At 38.8% G+C, this 17,143-nt stretch overlaps 1 protein-coding gene across 2 annotated transcripts in view; it reads left to right on the top strand.

Moving 5' to 3' along the window:
• LOC122918866 (complement factor H-like) overlaps window positions 1–2,441 on the top strand; it is a 106,734-nt gene extending 104,293 nt beyond the window's left edge. For both annotated transcript variants that reach the window (XM_044267794.1, XM_044267793.1), the window contains 2 exons: window positions 1,408–1,590; window positions 2,024–2,441. In XM_044267794.1, the coding sequence (XP_044123729.1) occupies window positions 1,408–1,590; window positions 2,024–2,220 (380 nt within the window). In that variant the 3' untranslated portion in view covers window positions 2,221–2,441. The remainder of the gene's footprint in view (window positions 1–1,407; window positions 1,591–2,023) is intronic.
• Window positions 2,442–17,143: the final 14,702 nt, after the last annotated feature.

The raw sequence follows: 17,143 nt of genomic DNA, 5'->3' as shown, positions 1-17,143 counted from the left end.
TCTCTTCTGAAATTTTTCCAGGTCCTTGCTATGATGAATGATTTTCAATTATATTTTAGAATTTCGGGTGCTGTATTTTAAGACTCTGGATTTTATTGAAATATCTTATTTATCAGGCCTCCATAACTGCAGAGTGCAACTCCAGGGTTCCCACTTGGCCTCCACTAACACCGTGGAAAGCAGTGAGGTATCTTGTTCCCTGACTGTGTCTGGAAGTCAAGGTTCCACCTTTGACCTCTGATCAACATGGGGAGAGGGCTGGTCGGGGTTTCTTCTAGGAGTTTCTTCAGGAGTAATTCAAGTATTGTTTTAAAAAAAAATCTGTCTTGCTAGAATACTCCTTTCCTGAGCCTTTGGCTAAAGACAGCAGGCAATTCTTGGGACTTTTTTTCTCCGAACTTGATCTCATTTCAGGTTCCAGTCTTCTTCAGTGCCCAGTCCAGGATCCATAGGCAGCAACATGAAAACCCCAACAACTCAGTGTGGTATAATTCCTTGAATACGAAGGCCTCAGATCAGATTAACATCTTCTCTGCATCCTTCACAATCTCTTTTGTTGGTCTTTATAACATGTTTAGGATTTTTAGTGATACTGAGCAGAAGGAATAAGCACAAAGTTTCCTACCTCATCCTATCCAGAACAGCAAGCCAGCAATTCCCTTTCCCATTATACAAATGTGTAATTCTTTCACTTTAATTAACAAAGTTGATGTTCCTTTTGCAACAGAAATGACAATCAATAAACAAGGACTAGAGATCCAATAGTAACTGCAGTATTTTGTGTGTAACAAGAAAGTTTCTTTGTTCCTATTACCTATCCATCTGCCCAGTATTGATTCAGTAGGAAAAACACTTTTTAACACCAGAATATGGTAAAGCAGACATATATGTTAATGCTTTATGCATGCTTTTATGTGGCATAAAAGGAAAGGTTTAAAAGTGTGATTCTCAGTTTAAGTGTTTAAAATTTCTTCAGCAGGGGTGCCTGGTGGCTCAGTTGGTTATTTTAATGTTACATATTTTTATAACATATCTAATGTGACATATCTTAATGTTAGGACTGCATCTTAACCATTGTTTATTGTTTAAGTGTATGCCTTCTACTCAGGTCATGATCTTGGGGTCCTGGGATGGAGCCCCACATCAGGCTCCCTGCCCAGGGAGGCTCCCTGCCTCCCTCTACTTGGCTTCTGCTCTCTCTGTCTCCCTGACTCTCACTCTCTCTCCCTCTCTCTCTCTCTCTCTCTCTCTCAATAAATTCATAAAATATTTTTTAAAAAATAAAATAAAACGTCTTAAATGAATCATTTCTGTCAGCCTAAATCACAAGTCTTGATATTGCTTTTTTATTTGCTTTATTTTAACCTGTTTTTCTTTGGTCTTTCAATAAATCAAAAATTTTTTTAGAACCTAGTGGAAAATGTGTGTCTCCTCCATCTGTTGACAATGGAGACATTACCTCATTCCCACTAGCAGCATATGCTCCGGGATCGTCAGTAGAGTACAAATGTCAGGCCTACTATGTACTTCAGGGACCCAGGACTGTAACATGCAGAAATGGAAAGTGGTCATCACCACCAAAATGCTTAGGTAAATATTTCACTATTCTCATGGATCCTGGGAAAATCAGTATAATAGATGCTTTGCTGTTATTAATAGACTTGTCATGAGTTAACAAACATTTGTTGAATGCTAACTACCAAATACTAATGTGTAATGAAATAAAGTTGGAAAAAAAAACCTGATGTTCAAGCAAAAGATCCTTTAATGAAAGAACTTGATTTCTGCATTTTAAAATTGATACTATGAATCTTTGATTACAACATTTAATTATCACAGCTTAAACATAGTACCTCGTTTTACATCATTAATCATTTAAAGTGATTAAAATGGACTCAATGGTCTTTCAATGAATTGGTTTGAAAAAGGTTTTGAAAATGAAGCCCTGGACCAGTGTAGAAGATTCTACTTGAAAGTCTGAAATTCTGTTTTCAATGTTTTATGTTCTTTTTTTTTATACTAGAGCCCTGTACAGTATCAGAAGAAATCATGAGAAGACATAATATAAGATTTCGATGGTCTTATGAGAAAAAAATATATTCTACAACAAGCGATGTGATTGAATTTCTCTGTCTTCGTGGATATCGTAAAAAGACACCAGAGTATACATTCCGAGCCACATGTCAGGATGGGAAACTGTTATATCCTGAATGTGGATAAAACAATGATTAAGATGCAGTCCTAAAATTAAAATATGTACATTTACTCAGAATTTTTCATTATCAATCCAATTCTCAGTTTATTTTTTCAAGTATCGTGTAACTCGTTTATATTCATAAATCAGAATTTGTATTGAATAGTATATGCATGATGTGATGATAATCAGAGGGATGAATAAATCACTTCTTAAAAGCACCTCATTAAAACTTGGCCAGCCAAAATGCTTCGTGTCCTATTCATAAAATACTTAAAGCAAGAAACTAGATTCAATCACTCCAGTGCCTACTTTTGTCCATCTTTCCCTCTAACTTTTTCAAAGCTTCTTCCATAACTTCTGGGACTGTCTGAGACTCTCTGTTCAGAGGAAATGGGAGAAAATGCTTTTCTCCATCTTTAAGGTTATTTCACTTCAAAAATTCATAAGGCCTAACTATGTCATACCTACACTAGTAATAAGATGTAAGTAGTTATTATCTACTTTTGCTTATCTACCAAATGATGAAATGCAAGATCTTCTACAAGATAGCTATCTAGCACACATAAAAATTTGAACAAATCATAAAGAGAAATTAGAATCTAATTGGGTATGTAACTGGCATACTATAACGTGAAAATGTCCAAAAAAACCTATATCAAGTATAAACACACACACACACAGAGTATAATTTGATCCTGCATAAGTGTTTATAGAACAAAGATTGCTAGGAAGTACAATAAAATATTTATAATAATTATAGTTGAATTCAGAAATGTTAGGGGTAAGAGTTGGTGGTTAGCCACAGAATGGGATAAAATATTCACAAGTGACAGTGCAGACAAAAGACTGTGTCCAAGATCTATAAAGAATTCCTCAAATTCAACACACACAAAACAGATAATCATGTCAAAAAATGAGCAGAAGACATGAACAGACGCTTCTCCAAAGAAGACATACAGATGGCTAACAGACACATGAAAAAACGTTCATCATCACTAGCCATCAGGGAAATTCAAATCAAAACCACACTGAGATACCACCTTACACAGTTAGAATGGCCAGAATTAACAAGACAGTAAACAACATGTGTTGGATAGGATGGAGAAGGGGGAACCCTCTTACACTGTTGGTGGGAATGCAAGTTGGTGCAGCCACTTTGGAAAACAGTGTGGAGATTCCTTAAGAAATTAAAAATATAGCTTCCCTATGACCCTGCAATTGTACTACTGGGTATTTACCCCAAAGATACAGATGTAGTGAAAAGAAAGGCCATCTGTACCCGAATGTTCATAGCAGCAATGGCCACAGTCACTAAACTATGGAAAGAGCCAAGAGACCCTTCAAAAGATGAATGGATAAAGAAGATATGGTCCATATACACTGTGGAGTATTATGTCTCCATCAGAAAGGACGAATACCCAACTTTTGTATCAATATGGACGGGACTAGAGGAGATTATGCTGAGTGAAATAAGTCAAGCAGAGAGAGAATTATCATATAGTTTTGCTTATTTATGGGGCATGAGTAATAATATGGAGGACATTGGGAGATGGAAAGGAGAAAGGAGTTGGGGCAACTAGAAGGGGGAGAGACTGTGGACTCTGAGAAACAAACTGAGCATTTGGGAAGGGCATGGGGTGGGGAGTTGGGTGAACCTGGTGGTGGGTATTAAGGAAGGCACCTATTGCATGAAGTACTGGGTATGGTTCATAAACAATGAATTCTGGAACACTGAAAAGAAATTTAAAAAATAAGTAAATATTAAAAAAAAAAGAGTTGGTGTTTAAGTCCTTAATGCTCACCTGTATTTTCCATGTTTTCTATCTTTGTATCACCTTTGAACTACAATAAAGGTGGTTATTTTATTTGGGTGCCTGGCTGGCTCAACCAGTGGAGTGTGCCCTCAATCTCAAGGTCGTGAGTTTGAGCCCCACATTGGCTGTAGAGGTTACTTAAATATATAAATAAATCATTTTAAAATTAAAATAAAATAAGAATATATTAAAAGTAAGATGGTATATGTGGAGAATTATGAGGACCTCTTTGACAATGATCTTCAAATCTAATTATTTTGCTGCTCAAGGGGGTTTTGGAATCATTCAACAAAAAGAGTCTGAAATATGATTTTTATGTTCATACATTTCAAACAACATAATTAGTTGAGATCAGTTGACTGTGAACATTTTTATCTTCTACAAAACCATGAAAACTTTAAGATGAAAATAAAGATATAATTAAGGTAAAAATACTTCAAGGTGATATCTTATTACTTCGTTTTGCATCAAATCCCGTGGCATTCTTAGAATGAGAAACTGGCTGTCTCCAATGGAGTCAATTTATCTAAATCTGAAACACAAGCCAGTTTTCTCACATTGAAAGGAACATTGTTACAATTGGCAAGTTATCTTTGCTGTTAATATTGGTATATATATACTATTTCTCCAAAGCTTTTCACCTAATGCTTGTGGAATCTATGACACTTAACCTGTAATCAATATAGCATATAATTAATCGTTTTCATTTTTGGCTACAAAACAGTGATTTTAAAGTGAATTCTATTCTTTTTCTGTACTTACTGATTGTTATTCTTGTGTGAAGATGGGTGTTAATTTATGCTCTTTAATTTCCAATATTTATAGTAAGAACATGATGATAGTGACCAGTGATGGCTTTAAAGATTTTTTCTTTTTTTTTTCCAACATCTATCAGCATGGAATTTTTATTTATTCAGTTTGTCACAAATAATTATAGTCATTATTCTTTGAAGCTCAAATTATGCCAAATGTGGCTAGTGAGTGCCTCTTGAACTCAATCTTCCTGATTGCTTTGTTATACACATTAGTCATTTGTTTTTAGCACAACACAATGCTCTAGGCTCAGTGTATACCTCCCTGACCAATACCCATAATCATACAGCTTTCCAAAAAGGTCTGATTCTTTTAATTGGGAAATAGTGTTTAAAACACAAGAATTGTATTATTGGTACTACATGTCAATGTTCAATACTGTTGAAATGCCCTTAAATATCTTTTTGCTTGTGAGAAATCTGAAGTAGAAATGAAATTTAAAATAATTGGCTCCTATTGGATCTTAAAATTCAGTGTTATAAATAATGCAGGGATAAGAAACTTTTAAATACATTTTCTGTCTTTTCTCTTTATTCTTATATTTCAATATTTTTTCCAATTTATTTATTTTCAGAAAAACAGTATTCATTATTTTTTCACCACACCCAGTGCTCCATGCAAGCCGTGCCCTCTATAATACCCACCACCTGGTACCCCAACCTCCCACCCCCCCGCCATTTCAAACCCCTCAGACTGTTACTCAGAGTCCATAGTCTCTCATGGTTCACCTCCCCTTCCAATTTACCCAAATTCCCCACTCCTCTCTAACGCCCCTTGTCCTCCATGCTATTGGTTATGCTCCACAAATAAGTGAAACCATATGATAATTGACTCTCTCTGCTTGACTTATTTCACTCAGCATAATCTCTTCCAGTCCCGTCCATGTTGCTACAAAAGTTGGATATTCGTCCTTTCTGATGGAGGCATAATACTCCATAGTGTATATGGACCACATCTTCCTTATCCATTCATTTGTTGAAGGGCATCTTGGTTCTTTCCATAGTTTGGCGACTGTGGCCATTGCTGCTATAAACATTGGGGTACAGATGGCCCTTCTTTTCACGACATCTGTATCTTTGGGGTAAATAGCCAGGAGTGCAATTGCAGGGTCGTAGGGAAGCTCTATTTTTAATTTCTTGAGGAATCTCCACACTGTTCTCCAAAGAGGCTACACCAACTTGCATTCCCACCAACAGTGGAAGAGGGTTCCCCTTTCTCCACATCCTCTCCAACACATGTTGTTTCCTGTTTTGTTAATTTTGGCCATTCTAACTGGTGTAAGGTGATATCTCAATGTGGTTTTAATTTGAATCTCCCTGAGGGCTAATGATGATGAGCATTTTTTCATGTGTCTGATAGCCATTTGTATGTCTTGATTGGAGAAGTGTCTGTTCATATCTTCTGCCCATTTTTTGATGTGTTTGTCTGTTTCGTGTGGGTTGAGTTTGAGGAGTTCATTATAGATCCTGGATATCAACCGTTTGTCTGTACTGTCATTTGCAAATATCTTGTCCCATTCCGTGGGTTGCCTCTTTGTTTTTTTGACTGTTTCCTTTGCTGTGCAGAAGCTTTTGATTTTGATGAAGTCCCAGAAGTTTATTTTTGCTTTTGTTTCCTTTGCCTTTGGAGACATATCTTGAAAGAAGTTGCTGTGGCTGATATCAAAGAGATTACTGCCTATGTTTTCCTCTAAGATTCTGATGGATTCCTGTCTCACGTTGAGGTCTTTTATCCATTTTGAGTTGATCTTTGTGTACGGTGTAAGAGAATGGTCGAGTTTCATTCTTCTACATATAGCTGTCCAGTTTTCCCAGCACCATTTATTGAAGAGGCTGTCTTTTTTCCACTGTATATTTTTTCAATATTTTTTCAATTGCTATGACCCAGCAATTGCACTACTGGGAATTTACCCTAAAGATACAAACGTAGTGATCCAAAGGGGCACGTGCACCCGAATGTTTATAGCAGCAATGTCCACAATAGCCAAACTATGGAAAGAACCTAGATGTCCATCAACAGATGAATGGATCAAGAAGATGTGGTATATATACACAATGGAATACTATGCAGCCATCAAAAGAAACGAAATCTTGCCATTTGCGACAACATGGATGGAACTAGAGCGTATCATGCTTAGCGAAATAAGTCAAGCGGAGAAAGACAACTATCATATGATCTCCCTGATATGAGGGAGTGGTGATGCAACATGGGGGCTTAAGTGGGTAGGAGAAGAATCCATGAAACAAGATGGGATAGGGAGGGAGACAAACCATAAGTGACTCTTAATCTCACGAAACAAACTGTGGGTTGCTGGGGGGAGGGGGGTTGGGAGAAGGGGGGTAGGGTTATGGACATTGGGGAGGGTATGTGCTTTTGGGTAAATTGGAAGGGGAGATGAACCATGAGAGACTATGGACTCTTAAAAACAATCTGAGGGGTTTGAAATGGCAGGGGGGTGGGAGGTTGGGGTACCAGGTGGTGGGTATTATAGAGGGCACAGCTTGCATGGAGCACTGGGTGTGGTGAAAAAATAATGAATACTGTTTTTCTGAAAGTAAATAAATTGGAAAAAAAAATAAATTAAAAAAAAAAAGAACCACAAGTGTAAAATTTATATGCTATCAGGACAAACTCAAAAAACACAGAAACACTGGTGGAAGAAGATGGGAGAGTTCTTATAAATTCTCAGTGTGTGCGAGGAAGGTTGTTTTGATTCTTCCTGGATGTATCTTGATTTCTTTGTTAAAAGACTCAACTTTCCTAAGATAAAGAGGATTAAAAATTGGTTTACCTATAGGGGTAGTATTGATTGGGGAAAGGGGATTACTTTGAAGTTAACTCTATATGAATATTAGAGGATAAAAATAAAAAGGAATATACTAGACTAAATTAAAATTTTTAAAAAAGGAATTCAAAAAATAAAAATGCAAAAGAAAAACATAGGTGTATGTATCAAAAAGTTCAGGTTAGAAAGGTATTATGGAATTTGATGTACTGTGCAGCTCGCTGTGGTGGTAAATAGGTTAAAAAAATTACCTATGTGTAAAAAAAAAAAAAAATATATATATATATATATATATATATATATATATATATATATATATACCGGAATAGTGGAAACGAGTGAATAATACAAGTTTTCCTATGAAGAAGTGGTGGTTCTCTTGTAGTCCTTTTTTTTCCTTTCTTTCTTGGTTTGTTTTCTGGGGGAGGGGCCTGCCACGTGGGTTGTCAGTCAATGATGTTTCCTGAGTTGAGTCCCCCTGCCCCCCTCAAGGGGGTGGGCTCTGGGGAAACTGGTTTTTTTCAGGCTTTTATTCTCTGGCGGTTTTTTTTTTTTTTTGCTTGTTCACTTTTTTTCCTCTCACCTTGACCGCCTTTGATGGTTTTTGTAGTATTAAAAGAAATCAAACCGCACCCTGATCTCCATCTCAGAGAGAAGCCTCAGTCTGGGTGCAGAAGCTGAATAAATTCCCCCTTGGCTGCTGGCAGAGCAGGTTCCAAGTTGCAGACCCTGGAGGCGCAAGATCTTTTGCTCGTCCCCAAAGCCAAGGCAGTGGCGGCTGTCTGGGAGCTCCAGTGTTTCTGTGTTTTTTGAGTTTGTCCTGATAGCATATACATTTTACACTTGTGGTTCTTTTTGACGAGGTTGTTTCTTTATTTGCATATATATTTTTTTTCTTTCTCTTGCCATATAATTGTATCAGTCTTTTTATCTCTTTTTGTTTGTCTACTTCATAAATCTTACCTTGGGGCCCATCTGGGCTGAACCTTATCTTTCTTCTCCCCTTTCTTTCCTGTCTCTCTCTCTCTCTCTTTAATCTTTTTTTTTCTTCTTTAATTTCTTTTCCTTTTATTCTTTTTCTTTTTCTTTTCTTTTGTCTCTCGTTTGGGTGGGGAATCCTGATTGCACAGAAGTGTTCCAGGGTGCACCTTGACTGCACCAGAGTTGATACATCCAGCTACATCTGTTCAGTCTTCTCCCACCAAAATGACTAGGAGGAGGAATGCCCAACAGAAGAAAAATACAGAGGATGGACCTTCTGCAACAGAGCTAACGGCTATCAACATAGACAACATGTCGGAAAGAGAATTCAGGCTAACAATTATCCAGGCAATAGCTAGGTTGGAGAAAGCCATGGATGACCAAACAGAATTGATTAGGGCCGAACTGAAAGCGACCAGACAGGATGTTCACAATGTTAGGGCGGAGCTTAAAGCTACCAGGGAGGAGGTCCACAATGCTCTCAATGAGTTCCAAACTAATCTCAAAGCTAGGGTAACTGAGACAGAAGATAGAATTAGTGATCTGGAAGACAAACAGATAGAGAGAAAGGATCAGGAGGAAGCCTGGAACAAACAGCTTAGATCCCACAAAAGCAGAACCAGGGAAATAAATGATGCCATGAAGCGTTCCAAGGTCAGAATTATTGGAATTCCTGAAGGGGAGGAGAAAGAAAGAAGTCTAGAAGATATCGTGGAACAAGTCCTTCATGAAAATTTTCCGAATCTCGCGAATGAAACCAGCGTTCATATACTAGAGGCTGAACGGTCTCCACCCAAGATTATACACTCCAAAAAAACATCACGACGCCTGATAGTCAAATTGAGGAATTATAATTGTAGGTATAATCTCTTGAAAGCCGCCAGGGCAAAGAGGCTCCTTACTTACAGAGGGAAGCCCATCAGAATAACGTCAGACCTGTCCACAGAGACCTGGCAAGCCAGAAGAGGCTGGCAAGATATATTCAGGGCACTAAATGAGAAGAACATGCAGCCAAGAATACTTTATCCAGCAAGACTGACATTCAAAATGGATGGAGAGATAAAGAGTTTCCAAGACCGGCAAGGCTTAAAAGACTATGCAACCACCAAGCCGATACTGCAGGAATATTAAGGGGGGTTCTATAAAAGAGGAAAAATCTCAGGAATAGCATTGAACAGAAATATAGAGACAGTCTACATAAAGAGAGACTTCAAAGGTAACTCGATGTCAATAAAAACGTATCTATCAATAATCACTCTCAATGTGAATGGCCTACATGCACCCATAAAATGGCACAGGGTTGCAGATTGGATAAAACGACAGGACCCATCCATATGCTGTCTACAAGAGACCCATTTTGAACCTAAAGATACACGCAGACTGAAAGTGAAGGGGTGGAGAAGCATCTTTCATGCCAATGGGACTCAAAAGAAGGCTGGGGTAGCGATTCTCATATCAGATAAATTAGACTTCAAACTAAAGACTGTAGTCAGAGATACAGAAGGACACTACATAATCCTTAAAGGGACTATCCACCAAGATGATCTAACAATTGTAAATATCTATGCTCCCAATATGGGAGCAGCCAATTACTTAAGAAAACTGTTAATCAAGATAAAGAGTCATATTGATATGAATACACTAATCGTAGGAGATCTTAACATGCCTCTTTCAGAATTAGACAGATCATCGAAGCAGAAAATCAATAAAGAAACAAGAGCATTGAATGACACATTGGACCAGATGGACCTCATAGATATATACAGAACATTCCACCCTAAAACAGCAGAATACTCATTCTTCTCAAGTGCACACGGAACCTTCTCCAGAATAGACCACATACTGGGTCACAAATCAGGACTCAGCCGATACCAAAAGACTGAGATGATTCCCTGCATATTCTCAGATCACAATGCTTTGAAACTGGAGCTCAATCACAAGGAAAGGTTCCGAAGGAACTCAAACACCTGGAAGCTAAAGACCACCTTGCTTAAGAATGCTTGGATTAACCAGGAGATCAAAGAAGAACTGAAGCAATTCATGGAAACCAATGAGAATGAAGACACTTCGGTCCAAAACCTATGGGATACAGCAAAGGCGGTCCTAAGGGGAAAATATATAGCCATCCAAGCCTTGCTCAAAAAAATTGAAAAATCCAGAACACACCAGCTGCCTCTACACCTTAAAGAACTGGAGGATCAACAACAAATCAAACCAACTCCACACAAAAGAAGGGAAATCATCAAGATTAGAGCTGAGATCAATGAGGGAGATACCAGAGATACAGTAGAACGTATCAATGAAACTAGAAGCTGGTTTTTTGAAAGAATCAATAAGATCGATAAGCCACTGGCTACACTAATCCGAAAGAAAAGAGAGAAATCCCAAATTTATAAAATTATGAATGAAAAGGGAGAGATCACAACTAACGCCAAGGAAGTAGAAACAATCATCAGAAGTTATTACGAACAGTTATATGCCAATAAGCTTAACAACCTAGATGAAATGGATGCATTCCTGGAAAAATATAAACTACCAACATTGAGCCAGGAAGAAATCGACAACCTGAATAGACCGATATCTAATAACGAGATTGAATCAGTGATCAAAAACCTCCCAAAAAACAAGAGCCCGGGACCTGACGGATTCCCTGGGGAATTCTACCAAACCTTCAAAGAAGAAACACCTATTCTCCTGAAGCTGTTTCAAAAAATTGAAGCAGAAGGAAAACTTCCAGACGCTTTCTATGAAGCCAGCATTACCCTGATCCCGAAACCAGGCAAGGACCCTACCAAAAAGGAGAATTTCAGACCAATATCACTGATGAATATGGGTACTAAGATTCTCAACAAGATCCTAGCCAACAGGATCCAACAGCACATTAAAAAGATTTTCCACCATGATCAGGTGGGATTCATCCCTGGGCTACAAGGATGGTTCAACATTCGCAAATCAATCAATGTGATACAACAAATTAATATGAGAAGAGAGATGAACCACATGGTCCTCTCAATTGATGCAGAAAAAGCATTTGACAAAACCCAACATCCGCTCCTGATTAAAACACTTCAAAGTATAGGGATAGAGGGAACATTCCTGAACCTCATCAAATCTATCTATGAAAGACCCACAGAAAATATCATCCTCAATGGGAAAAAGCTTGCAACCTTCCATTGAGATCAGGAACAAGACAAGGATGCCCACTTTCACCACTCTTGTTCAACATAGTATTAGATGTCCTAGCAACAGCAATCAGACAACAGAGAGAAATAAAAGGTATCCAAATTGGTAATAAAGAAGTCAAACTCTCTCTCTTCGCAGATGACATGATATTTTATATGGAAAACCCAAAAGACTCCACCCCCAAACTACTAGAACTCATACAGCAATTCAGCAACATGGCAGAATACAAAGTCAATGTGCAGAAATCAGTGGCTTTCTCATACACTAACAAGGAAAATACAGAAAGGGAAATTAGAGAATCGATTCCATTTACTATAGCACCAAGAATCATAAGATACCTGGGAATAAACCTAACCAAAGAGGTAAAGGATCTGTACTCAAGGAACTACAGAACACCCATGAAAGAAATTGAGGAAGACACAAATAGATGGAAGACCATTCCATGCTCTTGGATCGGAAGAATAAACATTGTTAAAATGTCTATACTGCCTAGAGCAATCTATACTTTTAATGCCATTCCGATTAAAATTCCACCGGCATTCTTCAAAGAGCTGGAGCAAATAATCCTAAAATTTGTATGGAATCAGAAGAGACCCCAAATCGCTAAGGAAATGTTGAAAAACAAAAATAAAGCTGGCGGCATCACGTTACCTGATTTCAAGCTTTATTACAAAGCTGTGATCACTAAGACAGCATGGTACTGGCATAAAAACAGACACATAGACCAGTGGAACAGAGTAGAGAGCCCTGATATGGACCCTCAACTCTATGGTCAATTAATCTTTGACAAAACAGGAAAAAATATACAGTGGAAAAAAGACAGTCTCTTCAATAAGTGGTGCTGGGAAAACTGGACAGCTATATGTAGAAGAATGAAACTCGACCATTCTCTTACACCGTACACAAAGATCAACTCAAAATGGATAAAAGACCTCAACGTGAGACAGGAATCCATCAGAATCTTAGAGGAGAACATAGGCAGAAATCTCTTTGATATCAGCCACAGCAACTTCTTTCAAGATACGTCTCCAAAGGCAAAGGAAACAAAAGCAAAAATAAACTTCTTGGACTTCATCAAAACCAAAAGCTTCTGCACAGCAAAGGAAACAGTCAAAAAAACAAAGAGGCAACCCATGGAATGGGAGAAGATATTTGCAAATGACAATGCAGACAAACGGTTGATATCCAGGATCTACAATGAACTCCTCAAACTCAACCCACACGAAACAGACAAACACATCAAAAAATGGGCAGAAGATATGAACAGACACTTCTCCAATCAAGACATACAAATGGCTATCAGACACATGAAAAAATGCTCATCATCATTAGCCCTCAGGGAGATTCAAATTAAAACCACATTGAGATATCACCTTACACCAGTTAGAATGGCCAAAATTAACAAAACAGGAAACAACATGTGTTGGAGAGGATGTGGAGAAAGGGGAACCCTCTTCCACTGTTGGTGGGAATGCAAGTTGGTGTAGCCTCTTTGGAGAACAGTGTGGAGATTCCTCAAGAAATTAAAAATAGAGCTTCCCTACGACCCTGCAATTGCACTCCTGGCTATTTACCCCAAAGATACAGATGTCGTGAAAAGAAGGGCCATCTGTACCCCAATGTTTATAGCAGCAATGGCCACAGTCACCAAACTATGGAAAGAACCAAGATGCCCTTCAACAAATGAATGGATAAGGAAGATGTGGTCCATATACACTATGGAGTATTATGCCTCCATCAGAAAGGACAAATATCCAACTTTTGTAGCAACATGGACGGGACTGGAAGAGATTATACTGAGTGAAATCAGTCAAGCAAGAGAGTCAATTATCATATGGTTTCACTCATTTGTGGAGCATAACCAATAGCATGGAGGACAAGGGGCGTTAGAGAGTAGTAGGGAATTTGGCTAATTGGAAGGGGAGGTGAACCATGAGAGACTATGGACTCTGAGTAACAGTCTGAGGGGTTTGAAATGGCGGGGGGGTGGGAGGTTGGGGTACCAGGTGGTGGGTATTATAGAGGGCACGGCTTGCATGGAGCACTGGGTGTGGTGAAAAAATAATGAATACTGTTTTTCTGAAAATAAATAAATTGGGGAAAAAAAAAAAGAATGGCCAAAATTAACAAAACAGGAAACAACATGTGTTGGAGAGGATGTGGAGAAAGGGGAACCCTCTTCCACTTTGGTGGCAATGCAAGTTGGTGTAGCCTCTTTGGAGAACAGTGTGGAGATTCCTCAAGAAATTAAAAATAGAGCTTCCCTACGACCCTGCAATTGCACTCCTGGGTATTTACCCCAAAGATACAGATGTCGTGAAAAGAAGGGCCATCTGTACCCCAATGTTTATAGCAGCAATGGCCACGGTTGCCAAACTATGGAAAGAACCAACATGCCCTTCAACGGATGAATGGATAAGGAAGATGTGGTCCATATACACTATGGAGTATTATGCCTCCATCAGAAAGGATGAATACCCAACTTTTGTAGCAACATGGACGGGACTGGAAGAGATTATGCTGAGTGAAATAAGTCAAGCAGAGAGAGTCAATTATCATATGGTTTCACTTATTTGTGGAGCATAACCAATAGCATGGAGGACAAGGGGCGTTAGAGAGGAGTAGGGAATTTGGGTAAATTGGAAGGGGAGGTGAACCATGAGAGACTATGGACTCTGAAAAACAGTCTGAGGGGTTTGAAGTGGCGGGGGGTGGGAGGTTGGGGTACCAGGTGGTGGGTATTATAGAGGGCACGGCTTGCATGGAGCACTGGGTGTGGCGAAAAAATAATGAATAATGTTTTTCTGAAAATAAATAAATTGGAAAAAAAACCACTTTGAGATATCACCTTACACCAGTTAGAATGGCCAAAATTAACAAAACAGGAAACAACATGTGTTGGAGAGGATGTGGAGAAAGGGGAACCCTCTTCCACTGTTGGTGGAAATGCAAGTTGGTGTAGCCTCTTTGGAGAACAGTGTGGAGATTCCTCAAGAAATTAAAAATAGAGCTTCCCTACGACCCTGCAGTTGCACTCCTGGCTATTTACCCCAAAGATACAGATGTCGTGAAAAGAAGGGCCATCTGTACCCCAATGTTTATAGCAGCAATGGCCACGGTTGCCAAACTATGGAAAGAACCAAGATGCCCTTCAACGGATGAATGGATAAAGAAGATGTGGTCCATATACACTATGGAGTATTATGCCTCCATCAGAAAGGATGAATACCCAACTTTTGTAGCAACATGGACGGGACTGGAAGAGATTATGCTGAGTGAAATAAGTCAAGCAGAGAGAGTCAATTATCATATGGTTTCACTTATTTGTATAGCATAACAAATAATATGGAGGACAAGGGGCGTTAGAGAGGAGTAGGGAATTTGGGTAAATTGGAGGGGGAGGTGAACCATGAGAGACTATGGACTCTGAAAAACAGTCTGAGGGGTTTGAAGTGGCGGGGGGGTAGGAGGTTGGGGTACCAGGTGGTGGGTATTATAGAGGGCACAGCTTGCATGGAGCACTGGGTGTGGTGAAAAAATAATGAATACTGTTTTTCTGAAAATAAATAAATTGGAAAAAATAATAATGCAAACATTACTATTAGCTGTTAAGCTACTGAATGAAGGTTAAAATGTCTTTGTATTTATTTTGTCCCAGGAGGTTTGACTCTTGAGTTTAAGTACTCACCTCAAAAATGACTTGAAATAGTGGTGACTGGAAGGCTCAGTGGGTTAAGCCTCTGCCTTTGGCTCAGGTCATGATCCCGGGGACCTGGGATGGAGCCCACCATTGGCCTCTCTACTCAGCAGGGAGCCTGCTTCCCCCTCTCTCTCTGCCTGCCTCTCTGCCTACATTTGATCTCCCTCTCTTTGTCAAATAAAGACATAAAATCTTTTTTAAAAATGACTTGAAATAATCCTTTCCTCTGATTGGCTCACTTACCAAATTAATAGAGTTTTACATTTATTTGCATTAGTTTTTTTTTTTTGGTTTTAGATTTCACTTTTCTCTTTTAAGCTAAACTTTTTTAATAAAAATATTAAAAGCAATCACATTTTTAAAAAGATTTTATTTATTTATTTCAGAGAGAGAGAAAGGAGGGAGGGGCAGAGAGAGAAAGAGAAACTCAAGCAGACTCCACGCCAAGCACCCTCCTGATGTGGGACCCAATTTAACCACTCAGAGAATATCATCTGAGATGAAAACCAAGATTCACATGCTTAAGCAACTGAGGCACCAGGTGTCCAAACACCTGCATGCTTCAAAAGTCAAAGTAATATGAGAAGTATGCAGAGTAGTCTTACTTTCATCATATCTGTCCCCTCATTTCATAAAGTTATATTTTTATTGATTTCTGACATCTTTCCAGTGTTCATTAATCTCCTTTTTTTTTACACCTTTGTACGTTGCCATTTTCGTATTTACTTATGATTTATTTATTTTTAGTATCTGTTTCTAGTATTCCCTGAATAATCTTCCTCAGCTCCCTGGGCAGAGGCTGCCTCAGTAGCCTTGCTGCAGTCGACCTAGTCAACAACACAGTCTGGCATCATCCCCACCCAGTTATTGCTGGGGTCAGGGTCTAAAGGGAGAAGGTTCTGGGGCATTGTCCTCCTCTGGGCTCTTCCGACTTTGGCCTTGTGGCTGGGATGCTTCAGAATAAAGGTCTGGTGGGTCCCAAGGGTAGGAGCAGACCAAGTTGCAGGGGGCTCCTAGGTGGGATTCAGGGTCCCTCCAAGAATGGTGGTGGTGGGCAGATACTGTGGAAGGTCTCATCTTTGCACAACCAATGTGGAATTTTTCTTTGTATAACTGTGCCATCCAAAGAAATATTTAGGATTATTTTTTTCTTGGTGAATGGATACTCTGCCCTTAACTTTTCATATGCAAAATTTGATTTAATAGGGGCCAGGACCCCAGGTGTGCACAGCAGCCCCCTACCGGGAAACCATCACACTCTCTCAAAGCTGTTCTAGAGTTTTTTAAATATATTACAGGAAATTTGCAAAGGACTGTGTAACCTATCACATACATTACCTGGATCATTTCTAATGGAAACCCTATGAGGTAGGTATTACCTCCACATATTCCACAGAATGCAAGAGTTTCAGTAAGAAAAGCCATTGGCACATGACATCGATAGGGAGAAGTCAAACCATAATTTGAAACTAATCTGCCTCACAGATTTTTTTAAAATAAGCAATGTTATTTCTTTAGTTTTGGAAACTCCCCTCTCCAAATAACGCCTGAACTCAAAAAGCAATGAAGCTTTGAAAATTTTATCTCAAAGTGGCCAAAAATATTTTAAAATAGACTTGAAGATTATTTGTAGTTTTCTCCTCATAACATGCGGGGCAAACCTGGACAAA

This window comes from Neovison vison, chromosome 10, assembly GCF_020171115.1.
Source record: "Neovison vison isolate M4711 chromosome 10, ASM_NN_V1, whole genome shotgun sequence".
Classification (NCBI taxonomy): domain Eukaryota; kingdom Metazoa; phylum Chordata; class Mammalia; order Carnivora; family Mustelidae; genus Neogale; species Neogale vison.
Note: the sequence above shows the minus strand (reverse complement) of the source record. Positions and strands in the feature narration are given on the sequence as shown.